Genomic DNA, 27,413 nt, shown 5'->3' on the forward strand with positions numbered 1-27,413 from the left:
TCCCCTGGTCCATCACAGCCCAGCTCCAGCCCTTGCTGCTGGTCCAGACCAGCCAGGAGGGGAATGCACATTGTCCCATGTGCCAGCAGTGCTCTACCAAGAGGAAACAGGCTGGGAACGGATGCTCTAGGGCGTGTGGAACAGTTTTCCCCATTGTAAACCAACAAATTTCCCCCTATTGATCATGGCAGCCGAGACGGCCATGGACATCAGCCATAGGCCTGACAATAAACATAGACCCTGCAGAGCATGTGACAGAGCCTGGGCAGATCTTGGACTGGAAACTTGGTGTTTCCATAGCCGGACACAGATTGTTAATGCTGAGCACTACCTACCAGCAGGAAGGTAATGGGACCTGTGATTGTGCTGAGCTTGCCAGCATGGGAAGAATTTCTTCTTGGAGCCCAGACTTCAAATGCCAGCTAGGCTGTATGGACATAAGAGGCTATGCTGCTGCTCTGATAGGGGAGAGGGGGAGAAAACCCCTACCCTTACGGATTATTTTGGGGGTGTTGGATTTCCCAAGCAGCGGCAGCTAAAAGAGCCCTTGAGAGAGGGGGAAGAGCAGCTCATGTCAATAGGTCATTTTTCTCATCCCACAAAGCCAGGGGACTCTCCAGAATAGGGTAGAGACTAGGGATGAACATTTCACCTCTCATCTCAACAGGGATATGCGGGAGTTAGGACTTGCTCATTTCAGCAAGGGCTGAGCACTGGAAGTGACACAAAGGAGTGAAAGTTTCCCTGATGAAATAGCAAGTGCAGATTTTCAGGTACTACTGGGTGGATCCTGCAACCAAGGCCAAGGGCTGTAGAAAGCAGTTTCACATCACTGTTGGCTGCAAGCATCACCAATCTGCTACTGAAGGTCATCCCTTCCCTTACAACACATCTGCCTCTGTACAGGTACAGGACAAACCCCCAAAATCATCTACTTCAACAGGGTTTGGTTTGGTTTGGTTTTGCTTGGGGCTTGGCTTCCTCTGCCAGCAGCTCAGTGAAGGGACCCAAGTCATTGTACAGCCAACACCATCACTGGTCTGCGGCCAGGGAGGCACCAGGGACAGGCAGCTGGAGGGGGCAGGGGGGCTGCTCCATTCGGTAGCTGCCTGCACTTAGACTGGATCAAACGTAACACGGAACTGCACCCTTTGGCGACCAAGTCCCTCTTTCAGAGGTGTCCAAATGACTAGGGAGAAAAGTCCCATTGGTTTTCGTTTTAAAGACAAATATAACAAAGCCTTTAAAAATATGGACTCACATGCAGAAAGAAATTTAGGGGGTTCAGTGCTGTGAGGTCAGGGGGAGCAAGAGTCTGCAAACCTTTTGTAGATCGGGCTGCAGGGCGTAAGATTGCACGGGGGGAGGACTAGCCATGCCTTCGGCCACTTTGCAGCCTCAGCCTGCAGAGACAACACAGCCACAGAGATGCACTTTCTATGTTTATTGCATGCAGAAGAATGACCCAACTGGAAAACACTCTGGCTCTCCCCGCTTTCTGGGCATACCCACGTTTTACCTACTGCGGGGGGAGTTCTCGCAATCGACCCCCCTTTGCTGTCACAGCAGCACCTGGGGGACTGCGGGGACCCCTGTGCGTCAGGCCCTTACACGCTCACGATCACACTTTCTTCCTCGCACGACGAAGCTGCGTTGGGAAGCAGAGATAGCTAAGATAGAAGAGTATGCAGCCCTAAATGCTAGACGCTCCGTTCCTGTGATCACTGCTGCCTCTGTGGGGAGAAGTGTTTTGAAGGGATGACCTCCTGAAGGAACCAGATCCAGTATATGCCTGGACCCATTCAATGCCTGAACCGGGAGAGCCCGGGGGAACGGCTCACCTGGTGGTACCGCTGATACCCCTCAGACGTGGCTGGGAGCAGCAGGAGGCTGCTCAGCAAATCCTTCTGGCAGAGAGCCATGGCCTCCTTGTAATTCATCTTCTCTTTAGTGATGGGGTCAATAAGATCTTTTTCATAGTTGGACTCATCCTGGAGCCTGTTGGCCAGGTCACCTGTTATCATCCCTGTCTGGGCAGCTTCCAGCACGGGGATGCGACCAGTTTTCTTGGGATCGATGAGCCCTCCAGTTAGATGCTGGACCTCCAGATAGGGGAAAGCGCTGTCCTTGGTCATCCATCCCTTCTGAACTGCTTCCCCCACAGACAGCCTTCGCTTAGTCACCGGGTCCTCAATCCCTGTGAAAGCTTTCTGGGCATTGAGCAGTCTCTGCATGTAGGTCCTGTCAATCAGCCCCCTCTCGATCGCCTTGTGGACTGAGAAACGGTCCCGAGAAATGAGGTCTATGATGCCCCCCGTGGCAGCTTGGGCTTCCAGGAGCTTCTGAGCTGTCATGGGATCAAGCAGCTTCTTCGCAACAGCAGTCTTGATGTTGTACTTGATGTCAGTAGTGGTGTCATACACCCCGGCAATGGGGGATGTGTCATCACAGAAGCCCTTCTGTGAGGCTGGGGGGAAGAAGCTTTGGGTTTGGTGGGTGGTGGGTGATGAGAGCGGGGATTTGGAGATGATGGAGCCAATAGAGAGGGAGGGGGGAGGCTTGGATTCCCCAGCCACCAGCAAGGCGAATTCGGAGATGGGAATCTTGCCATCCCGGTACAGCTGGTACTCCTCCTTTGTGATCCTCCTCAGCCTTAGCGCATCATCGATGGAATACTGCTTCCCACTTTTCTTGTCAAGGAGAACTGAGACTTCCCCGTTTGGGCCCAGGGTGGTGACTTCCTCCCAGTCACACTCCAGCTCTTGCAGCTGGATGTACTGGCTTCTGTCTACGATACCTCTCTTGTAGGCCTCGTAAGGGGACATATCCTTCCCTGTCTCAGGGTCCAATATAGAGATCTTGGTGGAGAGGTTCGTCTCTCTCATCTGGGTCTCATGATTGATTTCTTCCCGGTTGATCCTTGACTGAAGATCTCGAATGAACCTCTCCTTGTTGTAGATCTGGTCTTTCTCCCTAAGGATGTCTGCTTCCAGCAGGGAAAACTCATGTTCCAGCTGCTTCTTCTTCTGCCTGTCGTTCTCAGTCCGTTGGTTGAGCAGTTTGGACTCCTCCCGAAGGAAGAGGACTTTCTGCTGCTTCTGCCTCTCCAGCTCCCGCAGTTCACTCTCCAAGTTGGCTCTCTCCTGGATGGCCAGATTCCTGGCTTTCTGCAGCTCCGTCTCTTCGCGAGCCCATGTCCTCTTCATGCCTTCAGCTCTCTCGATCTTCTCCCTGAGCCGCCGTATCTCCTCTTCTGCCTTTTGCTTGGCCCCTCTCTCCCTGTTCAGCAGCTCCCAGATGCGTGCACGTTCACTCTCCAGCGCTCTGTCCTTTTCCACTCGAATCACCTCCTTGTAGATGGTCTTCTCCTGGGATTTCGTTTTCTGCAGGACATCAACTTGCATCTGCAGATTCTTGCATTCTCTCTGCAAGTTCAGCACCTCCATCTTCTCACGGTCCAGCTCCAAGCGCAGGTTGCTGGCAGACTGTTCGAGGACTGGATCCTTCTCCAACTTGACCACTTCTTCCATAATGATCTTTTCTTGCACTGGGGCTGGGCTCTCCTCCAGCTCCTTTATTCTCAACGTAGTTTGTCTCATCTCCTTCTCCAGTGCAAGCCTCTTGCTTCGATCCTCCTGAAAGTTGAGCAACTTCTCTTGCTCTTCCACCAGTGCACGAACTTGTTGCACGTCACGTTCCAGACGACGCCTGTTGCTCACCTCCTCGTCCAGACTCCGGCTCAGCCTGTTGTGCTCATCTCGGAGCTTTGGATCCTTTTGAGTCAGTATCACCTCTTGGACAACTACCTTTTCCTCTGGCTTTCGCCTCTCCAGTAGCATGTATTTATTCTGCAAGTCATAGATTGCATCCTCTGCAGCTCTCCTCTTTTGAGACATGTTACGCACCTCTTGACGGAGGCGATCAGCTTCTTTTTCCAAGAGTGGATCATTCTCATATCGGATTACTTCCTTGTTGACCAGCTTGGTTTCCACCTTGGATCTCTCCCTCTTCCATTCATCCCTTTCACCCTGCAGCCTAATGAGCTGCTCTTGGGTCCTGCCATTGGTGTTCACTAGTTCATTGAGCTGTTGTTTCAGCCTGTCAATTTCTCTAAGAATCTCTGGATTCTTCTCATGTTTTATCACCTCCTCTATAACCTCCTTAAGCTCCACCACTGGTTTCTGTGACCTGAGGACATTGAGCTCTGCTAAGGCCTCTTCGACTTCACTGTCAATCTTTGTCCTTTTCAGAGTAACTTCCTGCAGCTCCCTTTTCAGGTGTGCAATTTGCCGCTCCGTTTCAGGATCCACCAGAAAAATCTCATTGATCCTCTCTTTAACCTCTACCCTTGGTTTTTGCTTCTCTGCAATATTGTACTGGCTCTGCAGCTCTCCCAGCTCACCTGTAAGCATCAAGTTCTTGCTCCTCTCTTCTTCGATCAGAGTTTTAAGCTTGGAAGACTCTCTCAATAACTCTGGGTCCTGTTCTACCTGCTTCACCTCCTTAACAATAATTTTGGGTTCTGCTGTTTCAATTAGTCTTTCCACCTCCTCAATCTTGTTCTTCACTTTCACTATTGCTTCTTCTGCAGACTTCCTCTTGAAGGATTCCTCATCAATTTGTAGCTGCAGGGTCCTAACGGACTTCAGCATTTCTGGGTTTTTCTCCAGTTTGATCAACTCCTTCACCACCACTCTCTCTCGGATATTGGGCTGCTTTCGCTCCAGCATGTGCAGCTCTCTCTTACGCTGCTCAAGTTCGGAAGCAGCAGCCAAGCTTTCCTCCTGGAGACGTTTGATCTCCTGACGAAGACTGGCTGCTTGGCTATCCAGGCTTGGATCTTTCTCAATTTTTGTGATCTCTTTGGTGAGGAGTTGGGCAGGCATGACCTTCTTCTCGCTCTCCATCTGGGCAAGCTTCTGGCTCATCACTTCAATGTCTTCTTGCAGGCTCTGCCTCTTTTTGCCTTCCTCTTCAATCTGCTGCACCATCTTAGACAGGTTGCTCTCCACCTGTGGGTCTCTGTAATATTCTATCACCTCCTTTTCTTCCACTCTTTCAATGGGCTTCTGAGTCTTCAACATTAGCAGCTTGTTTCTGTGTTCCTCCAGGTCCTCTTCAATCTTGGCCACTTTCCTCCTTTCCTCCTCCAGTTGCGATTTCAACCCCGCAGATTCCCTGCTTGTCGTGGCTTTGTTTTCAGATTGCTGGGTTTGCTCATGTGCAGCTTCGATGTCCTCATGCACTTCCTTCTGCAAGGGAAAAACAAAAGAGAATTTGAAGAAAAAAAAAAAGGCGGGAAACTGAGTCACTCTTTGAATCTGGCGCAGAGGCCTTTTCCATGACAAGACACAGTAGGAGACAGAGCTGGTACAGAAACACCAGGGAGCCTACAAATAAGGCTGCTTGTAAATGGCAAATGAGGACACGTTCCTACCATCTCAAGCAACTGCCTTGGAGTGTTTTCCCCTTGTCAGGGAGGTGCTGCAGCAGCCCACAAAGGTGCTTTGTGCTGCCTTGTTGTATCTGCAGCTGAGGGAGGGTAACATGGCCAGTCCCTGCTGCGCAGCGGGTTCATGGTAGCATCACAGGGCTCTCCAGCTTAATCTCTTGTCCTTCCCGAGCACACTGAATGAAAGCCATCCAGACCGGAGACCTTTCCTACAGCTGAATCACGCCCTAGAAAAGCGTAAAAGTCCTATTGCTTTGAATTGTTTCCAGAAGGTTGTGAGCACTAAATTCCAACCACATCCACAGACAAATCTAGAATTCTCAGTCTGTGAACACTGATTAGATATAGCTGAGAACAGGACTTAAGAGCCCTAATTCAAATCTTTTTTCCTAGCATAAACTACAGCTTCAGTAAACAGTTGAGGGCCCACGGAGGTGATGAATGTCACAACCTAAGATCAGTGTCAGTGAAACTGTGGTTACTTGTGATCTTCTTCTCACAGGGGTTTCCATTCCTGTCCTTCCTCACACCTGGATGTGGAGATTCAGGGAGGGGTGGGGGGATCCCAGGCTTAGCAGATTGCTGACAGCTTTGGAAAGATCATTTCAAACCCCAATCCAGAGTACCCCAATCTTGCCGTGAGCTGTTAGCTGGTACCTTCTCAACAATCTTCTTGGCAAACTCCAGCCGGCTGAGCTGCTGTTTATTTTCTGCTGCCAGCTCCATGTAGAGCTTGGTTACATCATTTTCCTGAAAAAACAAACAGCGGTGAGAGCCTTGTCCCCCTCACCCTGACACAGCTCTGTTGGATGGCACACTCTCCCACCCCTCCTTTCACCTGGATGCACTTTGTGTACTGCACTATTCCAGGGATCAGCGTCTTCACATCTGACTTTCCAGAGAGACACAGAGTCTAAGGACTCATGTAGGAGATCCTGTCCCCTTTATTTGAATGCCTGTTAGATGCCTGCTAGCCTACACAGGGACCAGACTTCCAAATTCACCTTGGGCCACACAGGGATGGCAGCTGGCAAATAGCCCAAGGTGATGCAGGAGAACTGGGGTGTAACTGGGAAGAGCACACAGGAGTTCTGGCTCAGTCCTGTCCCCACACACCTACCCTGTAAGACTTATCTTCACACACAATATGGTAAGGGGGCACCATCAGCAATCTCAATGGAAGGTACCAGACACACCCCTAATTCGGGATCTCACCTGCTGCTTTGCCCCATAGACAAAGAGATCCCTGATGTCATTTGTCCTTGGGATTAGGACCATGATCAGCTGTGGCTGTAGGAGTGGATTAAGGCCTTGCAGAGGACACGGGGCTTGGGTGAGGAGCTAGACAACCGTTTCCATGCCTTCATCTTAACATTTTACCTGGGCCTGGATGCTTTCTTGTAGGGGGGTCACACGCAGCCTCTTTGCAGCAAAGTCAGTCAGGGTAGGGTCCAGAGAAGAGCTGTATTTGCCTGCTTGGAGTTCATAGTCCTGTTCAGAGCAGAAACAGAAGAATCAGTTGGGATCTCTCAGGTGAGACGCTAAGGGAGTGCTACATGGGAAAACCCAGCCATACATTGAGCGTGGACTGCACGTTCCGGGATAGTCTGACCACTGCATTCTTCTCAGGCTCCTTGTTTTCGATCTCCTCCACCAGCCTCTGCAGGAGACACACATGATGTTAAGGACAGGTTGAAATACAGTAACCCAGTAATACTCTTGCAGCCAAGAGCAGTAGCTCAGCCTAGTACTGGAGGGAATGGTGGGAACAGTAAGACATTTAGGAAGAGTCTCCGGGGCTTTAGAGGATCTCAGCAGCACTCTCACTTGCCCAGGACCTGACACACTCATTTATCACGTATGAGATAAATACCAGCCAACACACAGACCTCCACATCTCATCATCTGAGCTAGTCAGCTTAGGATCTGCTCAAGGAGAGAAAGATGCCAGACCCAGGTGCAACATCTCAGCCCAAGGTGCAATCTTTCAGGATCTGGGTGTGTCCCCTCCATGGAGAGGATATCAGCCTGGGGGGAACTAGCACAGATGAGGACACCAGCACTGCAGATGAACACAGCGGGGCAAGATACATCATCTGTGGGCTGCAATCCATTGTCTCCTTGTTCCAGTTCATTCACTGTGATGGGTGGAGCACACAACTAGGAGCTGGTTGGTACCATTTTGCATACTGCTCACAAGCAAATTCCCCCATCCCTGTAACGTTACAGGTTATGACGCTTGCCCTGGAACACACCTTCTGTGCCTGCAGCTTGTAATTGATCTGGCTTGGCCCATCAGTGGTCTTCACTTGGTGCTTGGGTAGGTTGTTCATCCAGAACATCAGGTTCTCATTGGAGTTTTGGAACTGCTGGTAGGTGAGGCTGATATTTCTGAGGGTCTTCTCTCTGCACAGCACAAAGGTGAACCGGAACATTAAGGGGAAGGGCAAAGATTCATGTGCAAGTTCTTAAAAAGACACTATGGTGAGGATGTCACCACAACAAACACCAAGATAACAAAAACAAGGGGGTGACAACTGGTCCCTGAGTGGGGAGCACGGCTCTGTGTACATTAGGTTTGCTACTGCAGTATGAACACAACTTGGAAGACGAGAGAAAGAAAAAGGCAGGCGAGCAGCAGCAGTTCCTGTGAGAAGTGTTAAGCACCAGGCTCTCTCTGGGTAGAGTCACTGGGTCAGCAGAGGCCAGCAGTCAGCTACTTCAGACTGCCTTCTTGCAGCTATCTGGAAGCTCAAAGCCTGTGCTGTGCATAGGAAGGTGGCAACTACACAGCAGGACAGACTTGGTCCTCAGAATTACAGAATAGTGGTCAGGATCAGGGTCCTGCAATGAAGAACATACGCTTGGGACTCTGACAAATGCTGGTCCAGCATAAGAGGAGCAGAGAAGATGCCATAGTTCCTCACCGCTGATCCAGCTGGTCCGCAACGGCATGGTAGCGATCATTGAGGAGCTGCACCTCCCGCTTCTGCCGGGGCAGGTCAGGGCAGTACTCCTGGAAGTTGTTCTGCACAGCGCTGCAGCTGTGCTCAGCATCCTTGAGCCCCCGGTTCAGCTTCAGCACACAGTCCTCTTGGGCCACCACGTCCCGCTTCATCTTCTGCAGGAGAAAAAAAGACACCTCCAGGTTTGCATCAGTCAATGCACCGACCAGAAATACCCTCCTTAACACTCTTACTAACTGTGCAGCACCTGGGGGCTAGTCAGGTTCTCCAAGATAGACATGTAACGTGGGAGAGATGGAGCAATGAGACTTCTGCAGTAAAGAAGGTGGGAAGCAAGGTGGGTTCAATGGTGCATGGAGCAGAAGGGAGAAGTTTTGGGGAAGGCAGAAAAGGGTCACTGTGAGTGCTAATGATGGGGCAGGGAGATTGGGAGCAGGAAAGAATAGGGATGGGTGTGAGGCAGAGCAACAGAGGTTAGATGCTAAGGGGTTCATCATGTATTTTAGGGATCCCAAAGGTAACCTGAGAGGGACAGAGCTTTTTGCTAGCCAGTGAGTGCAGGTCAGCCTGCAACACCAACGTAAAGCCTTCAGGGAACAAGTCCTTAGAAAGGCTTCATCGCTGGCACCTTGAGGTGCTCCAATAAGTGAAGTCCAGCTCTCCCCACCATTGCTGCCTAAGCTCAGAGATCTCCCTTCCTTAACGAAGGGCCTGATGTTCCCCTACCAGCAGATCGTTGGCCCGATTCTGCAGGGCATTGGGGGATGCAGGAATGATGCTATCCTGAGCCAGCTTGGCCTCAAACGTGCTCACAATCTTGTCTGTGTTCTCAATCTGAGTCTCCAGGTTCAGGGCAGCCTTAGCCCTGGGTAAGGGAAAAATGACAGGACAAGGTTAACTACAGAAGACCCCATTCTTCTCTTTTTCTCTCTGATTTTGCATGTTTAAGCTTATTTAACATTGGAGCTTCTGCAGCACAGCAGAGAACAAGCAATATGCAATATGCAGCATAATGCTGTCATGCTGCCCAGAAGTCAGATATGTTGCATTTCACCGCACACAGCAGAGCTGGGACACACACCCATTGTGGTGGACTTTTGCCAGTTGGAAGATCTGACCACAGATTACATACAGGAACTCCTTCAAAGGCGCCTTTGATGATGGATGGGAGGTTTCCAACCTGCACTGGGCTGGATGGATCTCAACCAATGCCCATATAGACCAAAAGCATTTTCTCTCATGCTTCTGTGTTGACACCTCTGTGCAAGGACTTCCCTCCCTCATCCCCATCAGGCCTTGCCATCATCACTCACTTCTCGTTGTACAGGCTGGAGAGCATATTGACATCATTGTATTTGCTCCTGAGGGCATTCAACGTGACAGGGAGCTGGGAAGCCGAGGTGCTGGTGGGTTTCTTGGAAAGGTAGGTCGCGCACTCCTTCTGCAAGGCATCCTTGGCTGCCCCCAGGTTCTCAAGTTTCTTTGCTGTTTCCTGGCACAGCAGATGGGAGCAGAGTCACCCAACACAGTCATAACAGTGCTGTTGTGAAAACGTGTCTCCCTCAGGGGCGGATTTCGCTGTGGGACTAAGGGTGCGATGTAGCCCTCTCCTAAGGTGCTGGCCCTTGGGGCACAGCCCCATCCAGACTGTGGCTGCCTGGCAATGGCAGGGTGTGGGGAGGAGATCAAGACAGACAAAGATGGAAGAAACCTACCTGCCTGAGTCCATCCTTCTGCCAGGGCCGGATGAATACCCACAGGTGAAGATGTAACAAGCTGAACTACTACAGACCCAGATCTTATCCCAGAGGAAAGGAGGGGGGCTCCGGGGCACTGCCTCTTTTGCTGTCTCCCTCACATCTACCAGTCTGTACTCCCCATCAGGTGAGCCAAAGCTGGTCCTTGGATTAATACCCTCTATCCCGTTATCTTTTATGCTACAGACTTGAGAGTGAAGGGTGACAGCTTCCCCACAACAAGGCTGAGGACTCCCCAAGACTGGTGCCTGGTCCACAGCTCTGAAACGAATGGACCATCTTGCTACAGAGCTAAGCCAAGGGAAGAGCCTGCGTTTCTCTAGAGTTTGGCTTAACCTGCCCCATTTCAAGGGCTCAAGCCAGCCTGAAACCCTTGCAACTGCAGCCCAGGTTTCTCCTTTGAAGCACCGGCTGTCATCTCCTATGTAATTCCTATGTCATTTCTGTTTTGGGCCAAGGACACAGTGCTACCAAACTCATCCTGCTCCGACCTGCCCGCAGCAGCACCCACCTGCTGTTGTTTGAGCCTCCTGGCAAGGTCGTCTGTGGGGTCACTGTAGTTCACTGGAGACCTCACTCGGTTCAAGACTTCCTTCTCTACCTGGACCAGGTCCTTGCCGACACGATCCAGGCTACCAAGAAGCTGGTCAGCTTCGGGATCATCCTGGACTACAGGGGGGCTCCTGGACAGAGCTGCAGTGAGACACAGCTTAGGTTAAGCCCCATTTCTCTTCTGCCATCCCAGTCTTGGTGCACAGCCCCGAGCTCTCCCACACATAGTCCCTAAAGCTCCAACTCCCTCTCATGACAGCCCTGCTGCAAAGCTCTGCCCTTTATGTTCTGCAGCTCTGAATCACACAGGCTTCTCCTGAGCATGGGGTTTTGATGCAACCATAAACAATTCAGTTAGCATTTCTAATCCGCAGAGCATCATGTACATGTGTGTGCCTACCCATGGCAAAGGCTTGGGAAAATGGTTTTAGCTCTGCCCTGGCCAGCCAGAGCTCAAGTCCAAAGCAGTGACAGAGACAGCCATGTGCTGCCATGCAGACACATCCCTGCTCAGCTTCGCTGGGAGCTTTTTGAACTACAGTCTGTGGGAGTAACACAGCTAGCCAGGGGTTAGGATTTAGCCATGGCTGCCTGTTTATTCCACAGCCCCCAGCTAGGAAAGAGAACTGCGAGGAACTCAGATCCCAAAGAAGGTTTAATTAAGGCTTCTGGATAGGCACATCCCCCTGCAACCCTAAATACTCTGCAACTGTTGATGGAGCTGGAGATCAATCTCAGAGGTTTGAGAAGGGCAACAGAGTTTAAGTGAATTGCCCGAGATCCCTTGGTGAGTCCTTGGCAGCACCAGGAGTCAGGTTATCCCATCGGCTGCTCTTTTCCATAGAGCAGAAGGCATCCTCACGCCCACCCGCAGGTACCTCTGCCTGCCCAGGTGGGTGCTCTGCTTCCAGCCAGGTCTGGGAGCTCTGCAAGGGAGGTGCATGGGCTTGCTTTGGAGAGGGCTTGACTAACCAGCTGACATACCCTGCTGGCTGGGTTGAACCTGCTCCTTGTGGCTGCGTCTCAGGGCGCTCTGAACCGCCGTTCGCTTCTGCTTCACCGTGTTCGGAAACTGCTGCAAGCCTCGACAGAGCCTGGAGCCTGGTGCGTCTCAGGGCGCTCTGAACCGCCGTTCGCTTCTGCTTCACCGTGTTCAGTTCCCCTTCCAGCCTGTGAGCAGAGAGGAGCAGCATCAGCCAGCAGGACGGGAAACTGCTGCGCTAAGCAAGCCTCGACAGAGCCTGGCCCAGGAGCATCTTTGTGCCTCTGCCGGGGAAGGCGTTCCCAAAGGCAGGGGAAGGCTGGGAGCCCGCAGCCTGTTTTAACTCAGAGATGTCCCTTAGGAAAGGGGACAGCAGCAAGAGCAGCCAGTTGGTTCGAGCAGCTGGTTTCTCCCAACGGAGCCAGTGTTTCCCAGCTCTCACCGGATGCTAACAAAGCTGGAAATTGATTTCATACCACTGCAGCACTTCACGGGAAGCGAGTACAAGTAGCTGCTTCTGTGGCTGCAGCCCTGGAAACACCAACTCTCATTTGCAAGGATGGTTCCCTTCTAATGAAACTAGAGCTGGGATCAGCAGGAGCTGGAAGGACCAAAAAAAAAAAAAATCTCTGGGTGGGAGAAGACTGATGGAACCAGGAGGAGGGGCCTTTGAAGGACCAGGCTGGTTCACATCCCTGCTATGGACTGCTCCAACTAAACGCCGTGCTCTAAAAACAGCAAGTCCCAGCTTGCCTGGCTGTTGTCAGACGAGGGCTGTCCCTCTGCAGGGCCAGGATATAGCTCCGTGCAGAGGGACTGAATGGTGGAACAGGCTGGGAAATAAAACAAAGACAAATATTTTGCCTGTAGGAAGGGAAGGGAAGGGAAGCAAACACTGGGAAATGAAACAAGCTGCCAGATGTGGCCTGAAAAGGGGAAGAGTTTTCCAGGCAACACCTGCAGAGCTGTTATCCAGGAGGACGCTGCAAACTTTTTCATTTCTGTTTTAAAACACACATGAAACCCATAAATCCAAAGGATTCCGTAATGTGGGACATGTGAAGAGGGGTACGCACTCAGAAAGAGCAACACAGTGAAGTAATCCCGCCCGTGTGACTGGGGCTCCCATCACAGACATGCCCAAGTAACTCTGAATCTGGGCTGTGGGCCTTTTCACAGCACTTGAGCAGCACTGATTTATCCAGGCACCCGGGGACATGACTAAAAAGGTAACGCTGAAGCTCCCTGCACCACCGCCCCATCCTGTGGGAACCACAGAAGCTGGCTGAGCAAACAGCAGTAGACTACACAGTGGTTCAAGGAACATTTCTCAGTCTCCAGCTGGGGCTGGCTGAGAGGAGATACCACAGATAACTCTGTCCTGTTTGGCAAGTCCCAAGCTCCAGACTGATTCTGCAATGAATTTAGTCAAACCTATGCGAGTCACATGTTTGGGTGAAGAAATCAAGCCTGACTGCCAGAAAACTCTTTGACAGCAAGGTCTGTGCAGTGCTGTCGAGGAATGACAGGAACCCGGCTGAGATACTTGGGTGCAGGGAACAATCCTTCTCCAGGAGGGATTTCATACTAGACAGTCGAGAAGTCTGTTCCCAGCTGCTATTTCTCTGCAGCTGAGGCAGTCATAGAATCATAGAATAAGTTTGGGTTGGAAGGGACCTCTAAAGGTCATCTAAGTCCAACCCCCCTGCCATGGGCAGGGACATCTTCAACTAGATCAGGTTGCTCATGACCTAAGAGCAAGTCTGAATGTCTCTCTTGGTCAAGCTCTCTACTGCAGACTCACCTATTGACCTTGTCTATGGACTCGGGGTCCGGTGGAGGGATGGAGAAGCAAGCAGAAGGTGCCTATCAGGTTGCATGACCTAAGAGCAAGTCTGAATGTCTCTCTTGGTCAAGCTCTCTACTGCAGACTCACCTATTGACCTTGTCTATGGACTCGGGGTCCGGTGGAGGGATGGAGAAGCAAGCAGAAGGTGCCTCCTGGACCACACCAGTGCTGCTCTGCACCACCCACATCTCCGGGTTGCTGTTGTCCTTCAGAGTGTACTTGTCACCTCTTGTCAGCTGCACCTGGGACAAAGACACAAAATCCAGTGCAAGGTTTGGCTTTATGGCACTAGGCCAGTTCCTCCCACCACGGAGCCAAGATCTGGAGCAACCAAAAAAGAATCTAGTTCCCTGCCTCTTCTGAGGGTACTGCTAGTCAAGCCCTCACCTCCCCAGCATCCCAGTCACAGAGGGTGTCCAAGGTGAGGGGCTGGGAGGGATGCATCCTGCGCAGTTTCAGTGGGCTGATCTCTTTGCTCCTTCTCTTCAGGTCAGTGATGCTCTTCTCTGCCTGCTTCACCGCATTCTCCTCGTTCTAGAGAAAACAGGGAAGACAGTGGTTGTGACCAGGCTTGGATGAGAAGGAAGGGGGTGGGGGGGGTCACACTACAGTGGGTATGCTGGGGCCAGTTGTCCATCCTTGTATGGTCACTGCTGGGATGGAGTCAGAAGTGTCTCCATTCTTGACCCCTCCATGTCCCTTCTTCCCCTTTTCATTATCAACGCTCTCCTCTGTTTCCTTTGCTCACAGCAGATCTGCCCTTGAAGGCACAGCCTGAGTTAACCTTAGGTGATCTCACACTGTCATATTAAATCTCCTGGAGAAGTTTTTCTTCTCAGAAATGGAACAGAGACCTGCCAAGAGGTGGCCGCATTCCAGTGTCAGAAGGTACCAAGATCCCGACACCTCTTGAGAGTGAAATGTGTTACACGCATGGGAAGATACTGCGTTGAACGTGTCCCCTCCCTCTCTCCCGGGCAAATGTTCCTTTCCTATCTGCATCTCGCCCCTGAGGTCAGATTTCTTTATTCCCTCCCTCGCCCTTGGCTCATGAGAGTGCTGAGGAGATGGGAGGACCTTTCTCTGCTGCTTGGATGCCAGCAGCTCATGGTCTCTGCAGGCCCTCTAATCCAAGTGTCTCATGTTTAGGACAACACGCAGCTTCTCCCTGCGCTTCTCCTTTACTCTGATGGTGACCTGGGGCCTGCTTGTGTGTCACTGATTGAGACCAGTGCCTTCCCAGGGGTCACTGCCCCACAGCGTGAGCAGCGTGGACCTTCTGGGGCTACAGGGACTCACCATCCAGAGCACAGTATTGCCATGGGCTTCCCCCTCCCTAGCACAGAGCTGGGATGAGCTGTCCCGGTAGGGTTATTTACCCACCTCTTCCCCTTCCCCACTGTTATTTCTTGGGGAGGTTGTAATGTTTAGTCTGCCCCTTAGGTCTGGCTAGTGCCACCAGCCCTGAAGACCTCACCTCCAGCTGAAGCAGCAGATCTGACACCACCCCAGGGCTGTCCTTGTTGAACTTGCTGTATTTGGTGTCCAGGTCAGAGTTCATCTTCTTCAGGGAGCAGCTCACAGCCTCAGCATCATCCTGGAACTGGAGGTGTGGGTAGGAAAACAGTCAGGCGTGGGAGGACATTACTATCTCCAAGTCCAGTGGGGTCTCTCTGTTCCCAGCGTCTCTCCCACAACCTGTCTGGGGCTCACAAGACCCTACAGACCACCCTCAGAGCGTGTGCTTGGACAAGGTCTCTCCATCACCTGAGCCACAGGCAAATAATCCCAATCAACAGACAAGTCCCAGGTAACGACAGTGAGCAAACCCTCCCCTGCCCCTCTTCTCCAAGACAGCTCACTAATGACAGTGACTCTGCCCCTCTTCTCCAAGACAGCTCACTAACGCAACAGGGCTGATGAGACGAGCTGGGAGCCAGTCCTTCACTGCAGCACTAAAGGGCTGTGTTTTGAGGGGTGTTTCCCAAAAATACCCTGACTAGGAGCAAGCAAAGGATCTCCCATCCTCATCCCTTTGCTGTCTCTCTTCCCAGCCTGCCCGCTCCAGCCTGACCTTGCAGCCCCATGGCCCGTGCTCTGCTCATTGCTTTTTACCTTCTTATAGCTCTCCACGCTTTTCAGTTGACTCTCCTGGCAAACACAGAGATTCAGGAAATTCTGCCACTCGTTCTTCAAGGCTTCCTGGTGAGCCTGTGGTGGGACAGAGCACGACTCAGTGGGCTCCAGCTAGTCCTACCTCCCCCACCAGCGGTCTCCTTTCCCCAGAAGTCCCAGAGATCAGAGGAAGGCTAAAGACCGCTGCTTGAGCAGAGGCAAAGCTATGCTCAGGCATTGCCTAATGCTGAGCCTGAGCAAGCATACTGCTCCACAAGGACCTGGCTCATACAGAGCAGCCACCATTTCTCAAGGGGTCTCAGCTCCAGTGGTGTGGGTGGCTGTGAGCCCACCTCAGCTTGCCACCGCATCTGCAGGCTTGGAAATACAATCCTGCAGGCTGGGAGCTGGTTTCACCTGGGAGAGGTCATGCTGTGTCATAGCTAGAGTTTCACAGCAGCAGATGAACGTGGCTGCATTGACTACACGTCTGAGCGCCAGACCGGGAGCTGGTCCCAGCACACAGATGTTAGCCACTATCTCCTGGAGATTTCTGAAGAGGTGAAGACCCTGCACTGCCCCCAGCCTCCCCATAGGGCTGGAGCAGGCGGAAAGATGCTGCAGTACAGTCGGTGCAGTGTGGGAGGAAAGAGTAATGTAACAGCTCTGCAGAAGAGGTGAAGAGGTCTCTTCCAACCTGTCTCCTGGCTTTTGATCCACGAGTTATGGAAAGCATTCTCATTGTCTTACAGGGTTTGGGAGGAGACCCCCTTTCCCTACCTGGATAGGCTTGACAGCTGGGTGCTTTAGCTCAATCATCCTATCCCCATCATCCTGAAGATGGTTCACAAACTCCTCCTGGCTGAGCAGCTCATTGGACTTGAAGTCCTGAAGGGGAAGAGAAACTTCATGACAGTGGGAGCATGCAGGGAGCACAGAGCGGTCTCCTGGGGCACCAAACCCCATGTAGCAGAGAAAAGGCTCCCAAAGCATAGACATCCTTGTTTCTTTGTTTTTAAAAAAAGAAGGGGCTAGGCAAAGCTAAAACAAATTAGACACGCTTGGGCCTCAGAAAGCATCAGGGCATTTGTTCAAAGAGCATTTTCCTAAGCAATTATCCCTCTCTTCTTCCTGGTCCCAGCATATAGCAGTCACTGGGTGTTGTACTTTGGACGTTGAGGCTGACATGACGCTGAGCCCTTCCCTCCCCTCTGACCACTGAGCCTCACCGACAGCTCTGTAATGTATGATCCCACATGCCAGCTCAGGGGACAGGAGGGGACACACAGAGTGGCTCATTCTTAACTCCGGCATGGACCCAGAGCGTCTCTTCCACCTCTGTTTCTGCGCCCAGCGCTATCGGGCTGCCCTGGGAAAGCACCAGGGTCAGGGCTGGTGGTGGATGTCTAGGAGGCTGGGATCCACCCTGCAAATCTCCTGCCCCAATGGCAGGACAAGCTATCATCCCCAAGAGCTCACCTCGTACTCCCGACGCACGCTTTCGACGTCCATCATTTGGTCACTCCAGTCCTGCTTCAGGATCCTGGTCTGCTGGTCCGTCAGGTAGCTCAGCTCCTTGGTGCAGCCCTGGAGGTGGTGGTACAGGCTGCCCAGGTTGCGCTCTCGGCAGAGGGAGGCTTTCTGCCCGTGCACACAGGAGAGAGACAGCGTTGGTGCTCAGGCTGAGGAGCCCCTTTCCCCTCCTCCTCCTCCTCCTCCTCCTCAGGACCCCGCTCGCATTGCACATCCAGCAGGAGATTCCCAGAGACCTTGGTGAGATGTCTGCCACCACTTGCTCTTATCTGATGGGGTTGCCATTCCCTTTCCCTCCTTCACAGACAGGTTATGTTTGTCTAACCAGAATCTCAGGTGTGGGCTGGTGCCTCGGGCAGTCTGAGAGCTGGCCCAGCTCTGCTATATTTCTCACAAATGCCATTCTTCAGCATTAACCTTTACGGGCCCAGCTGGCTAAATGCAGGACCTTCTTCCTGGCCACCTCCTTTGCTCCATCCTCCTCAGCCCCGCTCGCATTGCACATCCAGCAGGAGATTCCCAGAGACCTTGGTGAGATGTCTGCCACCACTTGCTCTTATCTGATGGGGTTGCCATTCCCTTTCCCTCCTTCACAGACAGGTTATGTTTGTCTAACCAGAATCTCAGGTGTGGGCTGGTGCCTCGGGCAGTCTGAGAGCTGGCCCAGCTCTGCTATATTTCTCACAAATGCCATTCTTCAGCATTAACCTTTACGGGCCCAGCTGGCTAAATGCAGGACCTTCTTCCTGGCCACCTCCTTTGCTCCAGCTGCTCGTTTCCTCTCTGGAGCCCTTGTTAGGGATCAGTGTAAGCCTCAACATTTGCAATCCTGATTTGGAACAGCCTGTGGGCTGGGACAAGGTTTCCTGCTGCCGCATCCATAACGCTGCGCTCATGGACACATAGGCAACTCCAGATCAATGATCCACGAAGAGGAGAAAGACAGATCTCACCCACAGCATTCCCCTGCGGGTAGCGAGCGTGCTCTCAATTTACACCCATTCCAAGGTGGGGAGGAAATGGGGAAAGAAAATGAGGGACACAACTTCACTGTGTAAAACCAGAGGTAGTAGCTCCTGCCCTGAGCTGAGCATTCCCTGTCCTTCGGGGAAGGTGTTACTTTGCTGTATGACCCCATCTGTCCAGAAAACCACTGAGAAGCTTACCATCAAGTCCTTGTGCTGGCTCTTTAAATCTGCCCCATTCTGGGTTACAACACGGCCAAGACCAAGGAAGAAAAAAAAAGAAAAGAGAGAAAAAAGCCGTTACCAAAACACCATCAGTGGTAGATGCTGATGAGCTGATTTATGGAAGATGCTTTAGAAACCATTCAGGAACCACCTCCCCAGCCCCTGCATGGCTTGATCTGTCCGAGCTCAGGTCTCCCCTGTGCAGAACAAGGGTGGATATTCACCGTGAGGAGGAGCAGATGGGACATGCATCCAGACAGCGAGCAGAGCCCGCAGGGTCCCAAGCGAAGCCAACAGGAACAAGGAGGGGACGGAGGGTGCCTTACCCCAGAGTGGATGTTCTTGATCTGGAGGCCATAGGCTTCAATCTCCTTCTGGAGGATGTTGTGCTCGGCTATTTGCTTTTCCAGCTCTGACATGCCGGGGCCGTACTGTCCCGCGTTGACTTGTTTCTGTGCAAAAGGAGTTAGGCAGAGACTAAAGCAAAAGACGTTATTTCAGGGAGAAACCACAGTGAGTGCTGGCAGGGTATGAAAAGATCTGGTATCTGATACCAGTCCAGGAGGAAGGGAAGGGATCTTGTTGTCGTTTACTGTGATTGCTGTTGGTTGCCATTTCCCCAGCCATACACAGGGGCAAAGATAACCAGGCCATATAACCCTGGTGTACAAACCTAGGCTGAACCAGCCACCCTTCCCATGGTGACATGCATTGGATGCACGTAGTTATCATCCAACTTCCAAGGGAATCCAAATTGACTCCAAACCGGGCACTCCACATACCCAAGACCTTGCAGCATGAAACCCTAGGACGTAGGGCTGGAAAGGCCTTGAAAACATCACCTTCTCCATCGTTTCATCCCACAGCAGGGCATCTCTACCTGATCCCCCTCCAGTAGCTCTTAATCTGAAGGGTTCAATCAAGAGGATCCTCCAGAGGGTTTTAAGAGGTGGGAGGAGACTCCTTCTCCTACCCAGAGTTACTTCCACCACCCTCAATGTCCCTGCACGATGCTGAGCACACAATGGCTGGCAGAGCCCTACAACAGCGGACATTATCTGGCCTTGTAGGAGTTGGGAGATACATCTAAAAACAGCTGCTGTTACCATCTTTTGGTCCAAGATCCCGGCCCAGTCTACCCTGGGCCCCACATCAGGGACGTTCAGTTTTTCATAGAGGTCCCGGTACTCTGCACACAGCTGCGTCACGCGGTCGTGGAGCTGCTGGATGCTGCCAAGGAGAAAAGGCACACATCACTGACATCTCTGTCAGTTTGGAAGGGGGAGAACCAAGATGGGGTTTGTGGAGCCCAGATTTCACCCATAAGACCCAGGCTACTTTGTTGTCCCTTTGTGACGCTGGCCTCCTCCAGCAGTGGAGGCACTTGTCCTGGTGCTCTCCATCTCCAGGGATGTCTCAGGAATTACAACCCAGGAGGAAGCTGCAGGGAGATCAGGGCTGTCCCTTCCACCTAGGAAACAACTCTTCCCTCCAGGGCTGGAGATCAAAGGGGAGCAAAGCCCCAGAGGCCAACTGAAGCTCTTTTCCCATTTGAACACCCACCTCTGGCACTGTGCTTGCCTGAACAAAAGGCATTCATTTGAGGAAAGGCAGAGGAAAAGGGGATTTGCCCTGGGAGTGGGGCCGCCTTTTAGCTTCACGTTTTTCTGGTACCTTTTGCAAGAGCTCCCAAATAAGACTAGGGACTCTTAGGTGATCACTCTGGCAGCCACCCTGCACACCGCTATCTTTACAATGTATTGGCAGAAGCCCTGATTTTAAGGCTAAAGTCTATGGGAAGAAGGGTGAAACTCTACCTCTCATGGCAACGACTGGAGCTCAGCCTAGATCCAGTCCCAATTGGGGGGGGTCCCAATTGCTCAGTGCCCCCATCACACCAGTCCCCCCCACTGTACTCACTCTTTCTCTATCTCAGTAGCCTGAGGGTGTTTCAGCTGCTTGGCACGGTCCACGTCCAGAAAGAGGTCCTTCAGCAGGGTCTCCGCTTCCCTCAGGTTCCTGGCGTTCTCCGGCTGGAACTCAAAAGCCTTGTTCTTCTGGTGGTTGCTGTCATCCTGGCGACCAGGGACAACAGAGAAAAAAGCCTGGTTGGACCACACAGACCTCTCAACACTCTCCTTGGCCAACACAGAGGACCTGGATGCTCAACACACCAACCACAGAGGAACTCCGGTGCAAGGGTGTAGCTGGGGAGCGTATGCCCAGCCAAGTTGCCTGCTTCAGCATCTCTCCCACCCAGGGGACCAGTATGGGTCAGGCTGGCTGCCTGCCTGCCTCTGGGGTTGCTGGGAGACACAGGGCTGTGCTGCTGTGGGTGAGACAGCCTTGGCTGTGGGAAGCATGAGGCACTGAGCAGAAAGCACTGGGGGTACAATTTGGGAGGCCCCGGTATGCAGCCCCAGGGGCTGGGAGGCTCTGTGGGGTGCTCTGTTCCTCCCCAACCTCGAGTCAGCCCCCAAACCTGCACCAGCATCTGATGGACAGAGCAGACACCCGACCTGTTATCCTAGACACTGCATTTCTAGGCAAAGCCTTTCACCTTCCCACCACCCTCTGCCACAATTCACCTGCTTGAGTCTGGACTGAGTCTCCAGGATGTCCTTCTCCACCTGGTCGGCATTTGTCTGCAGGCGGGAGATGAGCATGGCCAGCTCATTTGTTGAGGACCTGAGAGAGAGAGCAGCAAAGCAGAAGGGTTGGTGAAGGCTATTCTCACCCTCTTCATCACTGCTCAGGACCTGACACAGGCGTGGTTCTTCAGGCCTTTCCCCCATGTCCTCCTGGTCTCCAAAGAAAGAGTCTAAGCTGTGGCCAAGGGCAAGGATGCATACAAGTGGTCAATGCCTGGCTGTTGCCTTCAGCCAAGTGAAGGTAAGAGGTGCTGTGTTCAGAGTGAGCGGGCAGAGGCTTTTTGCCCACCACACAGCTCATCCGCACAACTCCTTGCCGCAGGACACTGCAGATGCTCAAAAGTTTGTGTGGATTCACAAAGCAGTGGAGAAAAAAATTTAAAAATCCCTGTAGGGCTCCCAAATGCACTGACACCGCATCTGGGTTGGGAAGACCTGAAGCCACAGACAGCTGGAGGCCAGGAGAGCACCCTCCAGAGGCAGCACAACATGCTTGCCCTGTTTGGAGGTGCTTCCCTGGGTGTCTGCCCTTGGCTGCTGGTAGAGGTGGGCGAGATGGCCCTTCAGCCTGACCCAGAACTGCTTGTTTCATGCGAAGTGCTCTGCAGTTCAGTCCACTGAGATGCTGAAGAGCCCAGTGCTGCCCCAGGACTGGCCTGCAGCGGACAAGGACTTGCTACGCAGACTACAAAGCCCCTTTGGGCACTGTGTGGGCTGTTGCAGTCATGCTGCTTTCAGGGCTTGGGGACAAATTTCCCAAGGCCACAGCACAACTACAGCCCTCCTCGTCCCAGTGAGGATTCACTGGAGGTCCCCATCAGACCATTCCCTACTGTCTCTCACCTCAGTGCCATCACACAACTGATAGGTACCATCTTGGCCCTTATTCCATCACCGCTATTGTGAATGAGCCCTACCGAAACAGCTGGATCCAGAGCCCGCAGCAAGGCACGGGGTGGTTCCTGCAGCTGCGGCCCCAAAGCTCCCTGCAGACAAGGAAGCACGAGCCTTGGCGCCACCTTTATCCTCGTGTCCTGTTGTTTCTAATAACACCTGCCCTTGAGGACAGAGCCTACAGCCCTACCCTCCAGGCAGGGAAACTGCAGCGCTGCCAGGATGTGGGCGAGCAGAGGCAGGAGGGTGTGGACCGATAGCATCATCCAGGGACCCGAGCCCTTGGATGACTGCTGATGGGACAGAGTTCAGCAGAGGCTCAGCTCGGTTACATGCCGACTCTGGGGTCTGAGACCAGAAGGGAAGAGTTTGAGCAGTGACAATGGGACATTGCATGGAGGTCAGCTGAAGGTGGGACGCTTCCTCAGGGCTGGTTGGTACAACCCGCCCTGTGCCTTTGGTGGAGGAAGAACATAGGAGAAAGGTGCTGTCCTGCAGCAGAGCCACCCACATCTGCCCTCCAGCCATGTGGTTTCCTTCCTAGCCCCTGAATCCAGCAAAGGACTGGGGGATGTGGTTCCCTTAATGGCTCTGTCATTGCTCCAGCTCCTCACCATGGCTCCAGCTATTCCATGGTTCATACCAAAGGCTGGAGCAGATGCTCAGATGTTCATTTATTACAGCCCCAAGCGACTGTAAAGTGCCAGTGAGTGTTACGGTCACCCCAAGCCAAGCACTCAGATGCCACAGCCAGAGCTTGTGTTTTAAGTCAGCTCAGCTCACGCTGACCGTGGCTGAGCTCGTGTAACTCTGGAGGAGGCACAGCCCCAGCGCTCCTGCTTACAGCATCCTCCCGTCCCCTTTCTCCGACTCCTCCCTTGGTTTTGATTTCCCAAGAGGGCAGTGTGGGCCTGCGACGCAGCAGCTCCCAGTTCCCTCAGGGGCTTTGGGTTGGCAGCGTCTCCTGGCCATGCCTCAGCTTCCCTGCTTGCAAAATGCATATCAGCGAAGTAAATGGGGGGACTGCTGCGCTCTGGCAGTGCCCTCTTCTACAGGGTCTGATTCCAGGGATCACAAAGCCAAAGAGCCCAAGCAGGGCATTCATCATCATCAAAACATCACTGTCTGCTACAACCTGTCTTTTATATCCCGTTAAACATCCCTCCTACCCCATCTGTGCCCCATGGATGCCATTCCTGGAGTAAGCTGCAGCGCTCAGGGAGATGAACGGTGGTCCCAAGTCCCAGCACAACAGGGTGAATGGGAGCAGCACAGAGCCAGGACTCAGTCCCCATGAGCCTGAGCGTGCAGCAGGCTGGAAGCTCTAGGAGGTGTGTGTCCCCCCCCCAGGAGGTTACACAATCTCCCACCCATCCCCGACACGCCTGGAATGAGGTGGTGTCCCACGAGCAAATACTTGAGCACCACCCAGATTTCCTGCCCGGGCTCTCTGCGCAGGGAGGAGAGAGTGAGTCACGGGCTGGCCGCCATCCCAGGGAATGGACGCCTCTCCCCATGTGCTGGGGGCAGTCCGTCCGCCCCAAGAGGTCTGGCTGAATTCAGCTCCCGCCTGGGAAGAGCGTGAATGGGGTGTTCAGTTTGAGCCCCGTTGTGATGTGACTGTGGATACCTCTGTGCCGCTCCAAGAGGGGAGAAGTGAGGATCTGAACTTCCCAGGGAGGGTGGCTCGCCAGTAAAATCCTGCTTATTCCTGGTGGCACCCCCTTCCTGGCTGAAGGAAACACTGGGACACCCCATCTCTTGGTTCACAAGACTGGACACACGAATCAGCTTTGTTTAGGCCAAGCCGCAACAAAACTATGGACTGAAAAGACCTCAGCAACCTCCCTGGTCGTGGGGACTCAGCCTTGCCCATCCCCAGCCTGTACTGCCTTCGCACTGCACAGGGCACCTGAGGTTAGAAACGAAGACGTTGTTGCAAACAACCTGATCTTCAGGGAAGAAGCGATGCTTCCTGGAGTGCATCATCTCAGGAGCAGAGGGGGCTTCCCCTGCGTGTCCTGGAGTGGAGAGCCAGGAGGTCTCAGTGCCGGCCAAGGGAAGAAGCCTGGCAGAGGAGGAGACTGAGACCCTGTAGCCAGCTGCCAGGCTGGAAGTGGCCCTCCAGCCCTGCAAGCAGCCGAACCACTTCAGAGTCTGCAAAAGAGTAGTCTGGATGCTTGAGGAGCACTGAAGCCAGGTAGGGGATGTCCTGGGAGGAGAAAGGTGTCTACATGCTGTCCTAGGGGCCAGAGTAAGGCCTGATGCACGAGCGGAGAAGCCATCTGTCCTCAGTTGAGCCTCCCACCCTCACCATGCTCCTCAGTCAAGGTGGGAGTGATGCTGAGGAACCTGCTTGGTCCATGCACGCTTACAGAAGTGCCCAAACCACCACAGACCCTCCTATCCCAACCGTGGACCGTGCCGAGAAGAGCGCCAGCTTCTCCTGTCCACGCCAACACCTATCCACACAGCCTGCGGTGACACGGATGCATCACCATCCTTCCTCGGGGATGTCCCTCCTGCCTCATCCCTGTTGCCCCTGGGCAGAAGCCCTCACTCAACGAGAGCTGACCACAGCTGGGCCCCACGTTTCAGGGTGAACATGCTGACACTTGGGCTGCAGAGGGACAGTCTGGCATCGGGTGGGATACGAGGAGCCATGAGCTCGTCTGTGCTCACGTTGGGCCTCCCGGGGCTCGGGTCCAACTCCGTGCACGGTGCATGCATACAGCCACAGCCCCGGCTGGCCAAGATGGCTGTGGGCAAGGCTCGGCAGAGCTCCTCCTGCTCCTCCTCAAGAGCCACAGCAGGCCTCATCCCTAGGGCTATCTCATGCCTAGAAGAGGCAGAGCACTATTATTATCATTATTAATTGGTTCGTTTCTCATACCACTTTCTGCCTCCTAGACAGTCCAACTGCATGCAAGGGACGGTGTCTCTTCGCAGGAGCAGGACTGTCCCCCACTCCCGGTCACTCCCGCCAGAGCATGTTTGGGCAGGACCACAGCACCCACTCACTTCAGTCAGTCCCTGACCCCCCTGGTCCCTTCCTTCTAGGGGACTTTGCTTTATGGCTGCAAGGCAGACCCCGAAGCTGGGTCTGTTCTCCCCGACACGCAGAAGTCCTCGCATGCTCTGATCTGCCAGCCCGAGCTGCTCATAGCAGACTACCCAACAACCCCCCCACCAACGATGGGTTACTCCCCTGAGCCTGTGCCTGTCCCCCCGGGGACCACGTTGCTCTAGACCGATGGGGGAGAAGCAGAGGGAGGCGGTGGCAGAAGCAGCAATCCCAGGGGACAATTAAACCAGGAGATGACTTGCCATCCACCTCCCAAAACCACCCACGGCCTCTGTCAAGATCACACTCAGGCAGCCAGTCCAGCCAGATCCGATTAAATTCCACCTTCTCATGAGTTTTCCCTTTCAGCCCCACAGTGTGCATCCTCCTAGAGCTGGGCACAGCAAGGATGCTCCTTGGGGACAAATCTGCCCTTGCTACTGCCTCCCTGGGATGCACCCACCAAGCAGAGACAGCAAAGGGCCCTGCGAACCAGGATGCTCAACACTATGGTCCCAAGGACCAAGACGAGGTACCTCTCTAGGGGTCCATGCCAGCAGTGGCACTCACTGATTGTGAACCCCCAAAGGCAGGGAACCTCAACTGCTGCCGAGGTTCTGGCCTTGGGGCCACCAAGAGCAGCTATGGGCCACCAACATTTTCTTGGGGCTATCTGCAGAGTGCGTGCTGGCGGCTGCTCCTGAGACAACTCATTCACCTTCATTTTCTCAGCTAATATGGGTGCTGACCAAGCCCCGGGCCATGGCCAAACGAATTAGCCTTTGTCTGATGGTTGGTGCCTCCCAGAACAAGCACAACTAGCTCGGTAATTGCCACGCTTCCGGCTCCAGCCTCCGTCCTGCCCAGGGAAGAGGTGTGAGGTCTCACCGGGATGCGACTCCAGTTATCCCGAGAGGGTCATGCTGGGGGAGAACCTGGCCCAAACCCTCCTGCGGCGCCACGGGGGCTGCAGTGAGCTGTCCCAGGAAGCCTCGTGAGAAATCCCCAGCCTAGGCTTGGAAGCCAACTGGGGAGGTGGATAGATTGCATTAGCAAGACTAAGAACAGAGGCTGACAGAGCTCCGGAGCTTCTGGGGAGGTGCCTCACTGCAGTCAGGCCCTGACAAAGGCTTGGTGTTCAGAGAAGCCCCAGATCTGTCTTTGTGATGAGTTTGTGAGTGCTCAGCTCCTCTGAGGCAGAAGCTTCCTACGGCGGGGCAGGGGGCCAGCTCCCGACATCCACACGGGGAAGCCTCAGCCTTTGTGGGACCCCCCTTCTCCCCAGGCCCTGCCGCCCTGGCCAGCAGCACCGGGCCACCACCCTCCTCAGTGGCTGTTTGCTAACATTGGGTTTGGCCCCCATAAACGGCGCAGTTGGGTGCCACTGTGCTGTGTCCACCCAGGCGTCTGTACACACGCCATCCCGGGCTGCTGCTGTTGGTGACCCCAAGTGATGGGGCCAGCACCCCCTTCTCCCTGCAGGTCCCCTCCTCTTCAAAACAAACCCCTTTGCGATTTCCTCAGCCTCTAACCCTGGCTGGGGACAGGGATTCCCGCAGAATCAGTCCACTAACACTATGAAAAGCAAAATTGCTGAGGGAAGGTGGAAAATAACCCTGAGTTAGCAACTGCAGCTGAAGAGAGGGATGAGCGCACTCCCTGCAGGAGCACCCCCTCCCAGGGAAGCATCCTGGTCCCTCACGCATCTTGCTCCCCAGAGCTTAGAGAATCTCTTCAGAGGAGGACATGGCTGTCAGATCCTTTTGGTGCTGCCTCAGACAGGCCTAAAAGAGGCAACCTCAGTTGTCAGCTTGTCACCAGGATGGATTAAAGCAGTCACCAGCAAACCCACTCCTCACCCATCTTCACCACCCGAACAGCACCAAACTGAGCATCCAGGGATCCCAGGGCAGCATCACACCAACCTCGCACAACCAGCGAGTCTGGGTATCTCAAATCTGGGCTGGTATCTGCATCACCATCAAGCAGATCTTGCTCCACCCAAGCAAAGAGAGGCTGCGTTGATTCTCCCTACTCCTACCTGCCCAAAAGGGGCTTTGCACCTCCCTGCTCAATTAACACAGCTCTAAGCACATCTTCAGGCACTGCACGTCCCACGGGCTGCACAGAGACTTCTGGGCTGGAGCGCAAAGCCCACCAAAGACAAGGACAACAGCTGGGGCAGCACATTTTGGCATCAGCTCCCAGTGAGCCCCAACTTTCTGACTGCTCCACAAAGAGGGATGGTTCTTAGGGTGGCTTAGGAGCGCTCTTCCCTCATCTTTCCCCAGGGTCCACAGGACAGCTTAGAGAGAGGAGAATAGTTGCACTTACTTGCTAGGCTTGACAGGGGAACCTCTGTTGGGGGAACTTCTGCTCGGGGAGTCTTTGTCCACCCCCTTGAACAT

At 53.5% G+C, this 27,413-nt stretch overlaps 1 protein-coding gene across 1 annotated transcript; it reads right to left on the bottom strand.

Moving 5' to 3' along the window:
* Nucleotides 1-1,802: 1,802 nt before the first annotated feature.
* On the bottom strand, nt 1,803-27,413 carry EVPL (envoplakin). Its single transcript, XM_009279416.1, has 23 exons — nt 27,340-27,413; nt 20,985-21,084; nt 20,317-20,471; nt 19,503-19,626; nt 18,723-18,848; nt 18,373-18,411; nt 17,153-17,314; nt 16,454-16,561; nt 15,674-15,769; nt 15,036-15,161; nt 13,946-14,092; nt 13,646-13,800; nt 11,855-11,897; nt 11,712-11,775; nt 10,687-10,868; nt 9,732-9,910; nt 9,145-9,283; nt 8,380-8,573; nt 7,708-7,858; nt 7,029-7,112; nt 6,833-6,943; nt 6,110-6,202; nt 1,803-5,252 (listed from the first exon to the last, which is right to left on the bottom strand). The coding sequence occupies exons 1-23, from the start codon at nt 27,411-27,413 to the stop codon at nt 1,803-1,805; spliced, it is 6,102 nt and encodes a 2,033-aa protein (XP_009277691.1).

This window comes from Aptenodytes forsteri, unplaced genomic scaffold (genome assembly GCF_000699145.1).
Source record: "Aptenodytes forsteri isolate BGI_AS27 unplaced genomic scaffold, ASM69914v1 Scaffold243, whole genome shotgun sequence".
Taxonomy (NCBI): Eukaryota; Metazoa; Chordata; class Aves; order Sphenisciformes; family Spheniscidae; genus Aptenodytes; species Aptenodytes forsteri.

Bases quoted from the DNA above. Each gene is read 5' to 3' on its own strand.
- EVPL (XM_009279416.1), bottom strand. From the start codon at position 27,413: ATGTTCAAGGGGGTGGACAAAGACTCCCCGAGCAGAAGTTCCCCCAAC. The intron at 13,801-13,945 runs GTGAGGGCTTGA...TCTTTGTCCCAG, and splicing joins GTGACTGGGATGCTGGGGAG to GTGCAGCTGACAAGAGGTGA. The intron at 9,911-10,686 runs GTGGGTGCTGCT...CTGCTGTGCCAG, and splicing joins GGAGGCTCAAACAACAGCAG to GAAACAGCAAAGAAACTTGA.